The 9,791-nt window shown below is 44.7% G+C and overlaps 1 protein-coding gene across 2 annotated transcripts in view; it reads right to left on the bottom strand.

Moving 5' to 3' along the window:
- Nucleotides 1–427: 427 nt before the first annotated feature.
- The window catches only part of PRDM11 (PR/SET domain 11), a 26,941-nt gene continuing 17,577 nt past the window's right edge, over nucleotides 428–9,791 (bottom strand). The window contains exons 5-7 of one of the 2 annotated variants that reach the window (XM_008919747.3): nucleotides 8,626–8,813; nucleotides 4,874–5,521; nucleotides 428–4,029 (exon numbers count right to left, since the gene is read on the bottom strand). In XM_008919747.3, the coding sequence (XP_008917995.3) occupies nucleotides 1,865–4,029; nucleotides 4,874–5,521; nucleotides 8,626–8,813 (3,001 nt within the window). In that variant the 3' untranslated portion in view covers nucleotides 428–1,864. Of the gene's footprint in view, nucleotides 4,030–4,873; nucleotides 5,522–6,293; nucleotides 6,441–8,625; nucleotides 8,814–9,791 lie in introns of those variants that run through there. The other variant, XM_018082832.2, reaches the window with a different exon arrangement.

Below are 9,791 nucleotides of genomic sequence, written 5' to 3'. Positions count from 1 at the left end.
TCTCCATTGAAAACAAACAAAAACGTTTAAAAAATAAAATAATATTATATATATATATATTTTTATATAAATGAAAAGCTATCATCTAGCAGCAACGGTTCTAGAGATATCTTAGCACCAAGACCAAGGGCAGGGGGGTAACAGGAGAAAGGAAAGGTTCAGTGTTGCTGATACCACCATCATGTTTCCAAACAACACAGCTTGGCACAAAGCTCATCCCTCTGGGAAGTGAGAACATGTTGGCTTGGACACCTTTTGGACAACAGGTCTCACCCCCATGATGGTCTGGTCAGGTTGGTGCTGTCCATGCCACATCAGCAGGGCAAGGCACTAGCATCTGTGGAGTTTTTGCACCTTTTTTGTTTGTGTGGTTTGTGTTTTTTCTTTTTTTTTGGTTGGTTGTTGCTTTTTTTATTCCTTTTTTTTTTCTTTTCTAACCTGAAGTGATATTGTGTGGATGCCTGGAGCTTGTTTACTTTAAAAGAATAAAACAAAAAAGAGCCCCAAGCCCACAGAACAATCTCTTTGTGATGGAAGGTGCAAGTCCCCCATTCACATTTCAGCTGGACTCCACATTCCTTCAAGAAAGGAAGAAAGATTTCGCAGGAAGAAGCGGAGCATCCCTTCTTCCTGCTGTCATCAGTCTGCTGTGCTGTGGAACATGTTACCTTGGTCACAAGAGAATACGTGAACCTTTGTAGGACATCATCACATGAATATAATCCAAGATAATCTTGCATTGATAACTCCTGCCACCAAACTGCAGCAGGTTTTTCTTTCAGTCATTCCAAACAAAACAAAACAAAACAAAACAAAAAACCCACAACAATCTAGGATTATAAAGACATAGTATAAATAATGTAAATTAGAATATAATTTTTTAAGCCTTTGAATCTCCGCCCAGAGATGGCTCTCGACTCATTGGCTGTCTAGCTTCCACAGCAGCCCTGGTTTTGAATGAATAGTTGTATATATATATATATATATATTTATCTCATACAATATAAAAATATAAATGCAAAAATTTCCCCCTGCCTTCTCTATTTTGCTATTCTATAGTCTGCACATGACATCATGTTATAATATATGTATAATAGACTGGTATTATGGTTATCATAAACAGAGCTGAAAGCCAAGTATTACTCTACAGCCCAAAGGTAGGGAGAACTGAGAAAGGGGCATCACAGTTTAATGGAGACACTTGTTTCTAAGTCAGAATAAAAACCCAAAATCATGCCCTCAGCTCTTCCCTCCTGCCAGTAATCTCTTGAGAGAAAAAAGCTTCCATTCAACTGAAGAGAACTGGGTGGAGCTGGGAAGCTTAGGGCAACATAAACACACGGGATGCTCTGTCGGAAATCAGAAATGTGATGGTTGCCAACAAAAGGCTCAAATGGCTCAATAACTGGACTGAACAATGGAAGGAGAGGCAGAGATTAAAACTGAGGGGAAAACAAATAAACAAACAACCCCAAAACAAAACAAAACCCAAACCCCAACAAACCGACAACACACATACAAAGGAAACCACCGGGAGGATGAGGCTGACAAAGACCCGTTGTGTAGCTTATAGATTGTTAAGTTTGAACATGTAGAGTATGGCCCCAGCACATGCTTCTGAAGAATGAAATGTTGCCACCTACATTGCAGCTGCCATGGTTGGAGACACTAGTAAATGTCTAAACATTGTCTCAATCTTTAAAATTCTGCTTAGCTTCTATCAGACGCACATCGTCTAACTTTTAAATTTTCAGTGTGGGTTTTTCCTTAATATAGATAATATATATATTTTATATAATATATCAAAGTTTAGAGTATAGATTAAAAAATTATTCAACTGCTTTCTGATCTGAGGCATTCCTTCCTAAATATCAGGGTAAAACTCAGAGCCATGGTCCATGCTCTGCAACATCGGCTTCTGATCAAGAGATGACATCCTGCTCAGCATTTCTGCTGACAGCGCATAACTATTACCGGACTTCTCCTCAAACCAACTATCTAGTGCCCTTTTGCAATCAAAGTTAGCAATGGGTGGCCCGTTAACAGCAATTGTCAACAGATCACTGAGCTGCTCCAGCGTGAGCCGAGAGCGGTTGTTCTTGCGCACTCTCTGCAGGGCAGTGCGCCCCTTCTCACAGCAGGCCGAAGAGGTGGGAAGGACTTTGAGGATCTGAACTATTTTATTTAGGAGGGGAAATCTCTGTTTGTATTTACAAATGTGACTAAGCAAGTCTTTAAAACCGTTTTTGGTATAATAATCCACCTTGAGTTCTCGCCACTCCATCAGCAGACTCCCTCGGGTGTCCATCCCCTCTCTGCAAACCTCTCTGGAAAATGATGGGACTGTCTCCAGGTGTTCAAATATTTGTACCATATCCTCCTTCCCATAGCTCATGAGCTCATCAGTGCTTCTGGGCCAAGCTGCAAGGTCAAATACCTGACAGGCCTTCACAAATGTCCGGCTGCGGGAATCAAACCTTTGGGCCAGGATCACCTGGGTCTTTTGGCAGATCTTTTCTCTGATCGACTGGAATTTGGCTTCAGCCACCCGTAGGTTTTTCACAGCAATGCCATTAAAGCTTTCACGGAAGTTTTCCTCAAACTCCTGCAAGTACTCCCCAGGTGAGTCTGCTAGCCGGCTGATCTCCTGGATGGCCTCCTCTATTTTATCATCCACCTGCGACACAAGAAGGTACTCCCCTTGGAAGACGTAGGCAAGGCGTGAAAGCACAGCAATCACATCCAGCAGGAAGTAGATGAGTTTAATTGACTGGTAGTCCATCAGGAACTGCAGGAGGGCCAAGGCAATGGCAGAAGCATCTGCCCTTTGGGTCTGGCCACTGACATCTTTGAGATGGGCCACAACCTCAAGGTAATCCTTGATTAGAGCATTAAGCACATTCTGCTCCCCGATGATCCACTTCACTGCTCGAATGTCCCCCAAGAACTCAGTTTCCTCACACAGAGTGGCAGCAGTGACTCTCAACTCGCACATGAGTCGGGGAGAATAGCGGTAGAAACTGAGCAGCTGCTTCAAATTATTTTCCAGCTCCTCCAAACACGGTAGTTCCTTCCCACTGATGGCATCCAGAATTTCCAAGTGGGGTCTATGCACCATAAAGGGCAGGCAGAGAAGCCAGGGCAAGGTCTTTCTGATTGTCATGAACAAGTTGGCTCTGAGACTGGCAGTAATGTTAGCACCATCAACTCCCAAGCCAACAGTTGGCTTCTCATCCTGCAATCGTATTCCCAGGTTGGAAAAAGCCCGGTCTAATGCTTGGAGGTAACTGTCTGTTGTAGAAAAGCCCAGCTCCTGAAGGGACAGGAATTCAGTTGCCGGAGGCCCATCGCTGCTCGTGTACTGCACATAGACCGCAACCGTGTCTGCAAGCAAATCATCGCTCTGTCCATCCAGAATGATGCTGAGGAAGGGAGACTGCCGGATGCGTTCAACCAGGTCCTCTCGAAGAGCCCGGGCGATATGGTGAATTAAGATTTGGCAGTCTCCTTCATTCATGTACTGATCCACCACCTTGAGTTCACACTTTCTCAGTAGTTCCGCCAGAGGCCGAAAGTCATAGTAGGGCCTGCCCTCTAGGGCCAAGTGGTAGGCTGTATTGAAGAGCAGGGTCATATTTCGGCACATCTCTTCTGTCTTCTCTGGGTGCATCCTGAGCTTGTAAAGCTGCAGGCACTTCTTGTGGAGGTTGCTCTGGCTGTGAAGCTTTATCGTGTGTATCTTGAACTGCTTTGAGCCAATGATGAAGGCTGAAGTCCGAGAGGATTGCACTGTGTACTGTCTACAGACATGGCACCACATTTCATTCAATGTTGGGGAGTACCGCAGAAACCAAAACTTTTTAAGCCACTCTTGCTTGAACCGCCGTATCCTCCGGCCTGTCGCAGAAGACATCTTGGAAGGCTCATCTGTAGCAGCAATCATGTCATTGGAAACTGATTCATCAGCAGAATCCACCTCTTGGTCATCGTCCTCCATGATGGTGGGAACTGAGATGATGCTTTCTGAAGCTGTAACAAAAAAAATAAAAAAAAAAAGGAAAAAAAAATATGGTATTTACAAAGTTGCTGAGCTAGAGAAGCATCCTACTGGTGACAGTAGAGCATTGCCCAGTGAGCTGGACACAACCTCCCCTCTCCTGCCTACAACACATTATGGACAGAATTTGAATCATGGCTTAGAAAGGAAAAGAAGTCAATATTTCTGCATATGAACTTTGTCTCCAACATGCCACAATGAACAGCAAGAAAGGACACTACATCCTGGCCACTTGAACAATACACTGTTTGACCCAAATGTTCCCTTTACTGAAGACTCCTGGCTGCTTGACAGCATGTTCCTGGAGGAAAGGAAATGTATCTTCAGAAAGGGACACATGGTTGTGTTAAGGCAGTGGAGGAAACAGAGAGGGCTTTCCAACAAGGGACACAGCAGGACATCATTTCATATACAAAGAGAGCACATTTCAGTGTTACCACAGAGTCATTCAGATTTTCTTGGTAGCATGTGAGGTATTGTGGAGGGGCTTCCGCTGAAAGAGAATGCATCAAAAATACAGCAAACAAACTGTCTGCAATGGAATGTCTTTTTTATTGACAGTGTATTATCAATTACAATGGCAACAAATAGAGCAAGTTGTCATACAGAGTCTTTCCCAGACAGTGTTTTCCACTGCACCCACAGCATCAGCTCCTGGCCCACCCAGTCACAAAACCTGACAGTGAACCTTCCATGGAACCACAGGTTCACCTGAATACTCAGAGCAAAATGCTTTAGATGGGTACATAGCACACAGGCATCTCACTACTCTCCTTAGGCAGGGTTTGGAGAATGCTCTAACTCGGCAGGGCTTACCTGTGGGGTCTGAGAACTCTTGGAGCTCGGGTACCTGGGGCGGTAACACGGGTGGCTCAGGTAACTTCCCAGATCTCAGCATGTCTAACTCAGCCTGTAGCTCCCGGATTTTCCTCTTCAACCGGATGCAGTTGGGGCAAAAGGATGTGCTGGGGATTTCATGGGAGTTGCCTTGTGCAGAGACCAGTGACAACTCGGTTGGGCTGTCTGCTTTGAGTGACAGGGGCTCTTCTTCCTCATCTTCAAGGATGCCCACATCCTTGGCTGAGATGAAAGAGGAACTGTGGGGGACCTTCCATTCCCCTTCGCTCTGGTTTCTGCTGAGGCTCAGGGAGCTGTGCTGTATGGCACTGCCACACTGCTCAAAGATGTCTTCAGCCTGGTATTTAGATGCTTTTCTGATGGCAAGTGGTGTACTTGTTGCTAACTGGTTCTCATCAAACTTGGCAGACTCCAAAGAAGCCTCCAGGACGTCTTTGAAGATGAGGTCAATCTTTTTTTTCTTTGTATGGGGGTGGGATTCCCCCTCGTCACAGCTGCGCTTGTAGGGGCTCTTCCCTTGCTTTAAGGTGAAGTGGAGTGGCCCCCTTGCATCCTCTTGATTTTCTATGTTCTTTTCTGACTTTTCACTCTGTAACTTTTTGTCTCCTAGAAAGGAAAATGGGGTGTGGGGATTATCACTGGGAACCGAGCAACATCCCTCAATCTAAAACTCAAACAAAAAAAGAACAAAAAGGCAGACTGGATCTCTGCAGGTCTGCATGTTGTGTTACAAGCCAGGGAACCAACACAACTCAGTGGAAACTGAGGCTTGCAAGAGGAGAAGCCCTGCTAATGGGCATGTCTGCAAAAACAGAGACAATCCTGGGTAGCCACAGCAGAGTAGAACCCACACACTTTAAAGAGAAGAGAAACTACAGGCAGCTTGTTTAACCTAAAGGTGTAACCAACCTGTGCTGGAAGAGGACTATGAGGTGAATGACTGATCATAGTGGAACCTAATACCCAGAGCCTAAGTGCCATTTTGGCTGGCTGGAAGTCCTGTGCCTGTTTTGACTTGGTAAAAGGTATCAAGTGTACAGCAGTGCAGTGAGAGATTTACACCATTTCATGACAACCCCAGCGTCTGTGCACGCCATGGCACAAAGTTTGCAAGCCCCTTTACTCTCATTCACTTTGGAGGCTGCTCCAGAAATGCAAATGTAAAGGAGTAAAAATAACTTGCACTCTTAAAACCTAAGAGTACTTATTGTCAACAGAGCTACAACGGGTGAATGCCCGCCAAGGATGGGACATGTAGCTTGTCCCGGTGGAGTCTGAGAGTATGGCCATTCAGTAATAGGAAAAAAAAAATAAAAGCAACCTCATACAAATTATTAATTGCTTATTATTAATAAAGGGAATAGCCAGATTTCCTTACCTGAAAATTCAAAAGACGATAGGTTTGGCTCAATTTCCATCATTCTTCTATCTTGTAAATAACTTCAAGCATTGAAGGCTTCCCAAACAAGACGCTGCTTTATGCTGATTTTTGGTTTTGTTTGCTTTTAAAGTGTATTCATGCTTTCATAAGAGTTATGGAGCAAAAGCTACCATTCCCTCTCTAAGGAGAGCAATGCTAAGAATGCAGAAAAGATGCAAGACTTGAAACAGTTAGAGTAAGGCACTGTAAAAAGGGCTGGCCTGAATGGATGGGATTTTGCACTGAGTTTGGATGCTGGCTGGGAATCCCAGCCACTCTTTTAGTGAATCCATAACAACAGATCTCATTTTCAACACATTGATGAGAATTTCTATGGACAAAGCTTTGAGTCTCTGTCTTTAGTATTTTCCCTGTTACAGACTATAACAACTATTGTCAGAGGTAGGGATTTAGAAAACGAATTCTTCCTTCTTGGTGATTTTTTCCCCAACCAGCAAGTGCTTCAGCCCTATGGAAAAGCTAAAAATCACAAGACAATCCCTCATAATACTGGTCTCAGCTCTAATGATGAGGCGAGTCAGAAACTATCTACAGAAACAAAACCCAGGAACGATGCCATTTTTCTGTGAGTTAATAAAGTGTGCCACTTCACTTCATTTGACAGGCTCATCTGCAGGGGATTTGAAATTTTTTAAACAGAAAGTAACTCAACAAATTTTTGTGCTGCTTCCTGACCACCTCCCAGTGCCCTCCCAGCTGAGGCTTTGATGTCTTGCAAGTCTAGAAATGGCCCAAGTGATGCCCCATTTTAACAACATCTCTGCGCCTCTCTTGTGAACACAGGCTTAGCTCAGCTTGTAGCAGGATGAGGTCAACAAGACATTTCTGGAATGGTCTCCACAGCCACATGGATTTCTACCTGAGCACGTGTTAGGCTATGGCAGGTCCTGACGAGTCCAGAGGCAGATCCTCACTGCACTTGTAGCACAGAGCAGGCTGTGAGTTACCATTTCAGCTCACACAAACCACCACACCATGACAAACCATGACTAAAGGCATGTCTGTATGGCAGGGCAATAGCTCATTGCCTTGGTGCCCCTCTACAGCAGCTGATCCAAGGGCACAGACTGTCTTGCTGTACTTTCAGAAAGTACTAAGCCATTCGGATGACTAATGTGTGCATGTTATTGCAGCAAAATCACTGAAGCTGTACCTACTCAGTGATGTTCATTAATATAAAAAAGCAAATTCATAACGATGTTCATTCAGAAGTAGGAATTGCCCAAGTACAGCCACCAAGATGTAACACTGCAAGTGCATAATAACCCTAAGGTGATAGAGATAACCAGCTTTTTCAGGACATCTTGTCCACCCCATGACTGAAAAGGAGACACCTTTTACCAAGTCAAGGCAGCAACAGCAGCTGTGTAATAATATACACGGGAATCTTAATTACAAAGTTATATTTAGTGTGGCTGCCCCTCTGAGGCCCTGCCATTCTGCATCTAGCCTAGAAAGAAATGCTCCTAATTAACTTCAGGTATCAGCATTGTATAGATGAACAGATGCATTAAGAATTTCTGCTTTCCTCTAAAGCTTCCTGTATTGCTGACAATATGCTGGCCCAAAGGACTACTGGGTTTGTTCCAACACTGCTACTCTTTAGATAAGATAACAATTTCTATCCAAGGAAGAATCAGTCTGATAATTACAAAGCCTCCTGTATGTTGTACATACACTCTAAGGTTGTGAGACTAAGGAGTCTCTAGCTGATGTCGCGCTGATCCCAAATTATCTTTCTGAAGAAAGAGGAGATAAATTAAACGAGGAAAATGGACATACAAACACACCAAGGAAATATCTTTCATAGGCCCATGAAACCAGCTGGAGCTCCATCAAACAGGCTGCTCATAGGAGCTAGAGGGTGCAGCATGTTCAGAGGAAAAACCTAAAGCTGTCTGTAGGATCACCAGCTTGGCAATCTTCAGGCCAGAAAGTCTTGTGACAAGGGTGCTCTGTGATCCCTGGGTGTTGCATTAGGCCTTTGTAGCACACACATGACATGACATAACACAACACATGACATGACACACCATAGCAAAAATCTTTCTTTCATGATCTCCATGACAATGGTTATCTTATTCTTCTTGTACACCCATCCATCCATGCCAGGCAGAGCTGGAGGCTCTCACCCAGAGATGCTCTGCTTCTAGAAATGCATCTCTCATCACACAGCCTGTGCATTATCTACTTCACCCACCACACTTGGCCCAACAAGTGGGGCAGCCCAAGGGGATCAGGAGAGAGGATGGAAATGGAAGGGACTCACCACTTGTGAAATTTCTGTTGATAGTCTCCTGGGACATACTATGCAACCGCTTCATGTAATCCTCGCTGTACCACACCCGCAGCCTCTCCCCAGGGTGGATGTCACGGCAGGCACGGAAGTAAATCCTCTCGCTGTGCTGAAAGGCCATCAGGTTCTGCTCCCTCTCCTCCCGGGAGATGATGACGTACCTGAGGGCAAGGTGACAAGGCAGGTGTGAAGCACAAACTTCTCTCCTGTGCCCCACCTTGTATCAGAATGACAACTATGAAGAAGCCAGAATGACCTTCAGAGAGAGCCATCAACACAGCCAGACTGAAAAGCATGGAATTATAAGCAATGGTGTGCAAATTTCCAGAGATACAGAACAATGAGCATGGACATCCAGGGAGCACTAAGCCAGTGGGTCAATTTCTTGCTGGAGAAGGGATGACAACATTGCATATCCAGCCTGAAGGAGTATCTGCCAGTAAGGGTGACACAGACTCTCCTGGGCAGAAATATCTTTGTCTAGTGATGGAAACAAGGACTTTGTGACTCCCCACCATCACATCCCAGGGCTTCCTTCCTTGTTCTCAGGAACATCTAGAATATGGCAGGGTTCCTCTGCCTATCTACTTCCCCAAAACACTGCCTTCCTTTTTAGTAGATAACAGATTTCCTTGCTTCTCTCCTCTCAGACAAGCAGAATTGAGATTCTAAGGACAGAAACATGGATACCTAATGTGCATGGGGGCATGTGCCAGTAGTCCAAGGATGTTCCAGTACTGGAAAGTTTTGCAGCTGAGAGGTCAGCAGGGTCTGACATAAAAATACAAACAGCTCTGCAAGTGGAAACCCCAGCACCACATTGTGGGAATCTCCTGGCAACGCTGACAGAAAGATCACTTTCTGGGCATGGGATTTATTTTCCTGATTTAAAACAGTTAATTTTCAGCTCAGTAAAATGTATTTATTCCCACTCCAAGCAACCTGCTAAGACAGCGATCTCTCACTAGGGTCATATTATTTGCTCTCACACTACTCATGTTCCTTTCAACCTAAGGCGACTGAAGGCCCACACTAAGACCTTAAACCATCTTGTCCAGGAGCTGCTTTTTGCTGATGACGCCACCCTTGTTGCACACACAGAAGCAGCTCTGCAGCGTTTAACATCCTGCTTTGCAGAC

Source organism: Manacus vitellinus, unplaced genomic scaffold, assembly GCF_001715985.3.
Source record: "Manacus vitellinus isolate BGI_N305 unplaced genomic scaffold, ASM171598v3 scaffold_6_pilon, whole genome shotgun sequence".
In the NCBI taxonomy this organism is placed as follows: Eukaryota; Metazoa; Chordata; class Aves; order Passeriformes; family Pipridae; genus Manacus; species Manacus vitellinus.
Note: the sequence above shows the minus strand (reverse complement) of the source record. Positions and strands in the feature narration are given on the sequence as shown.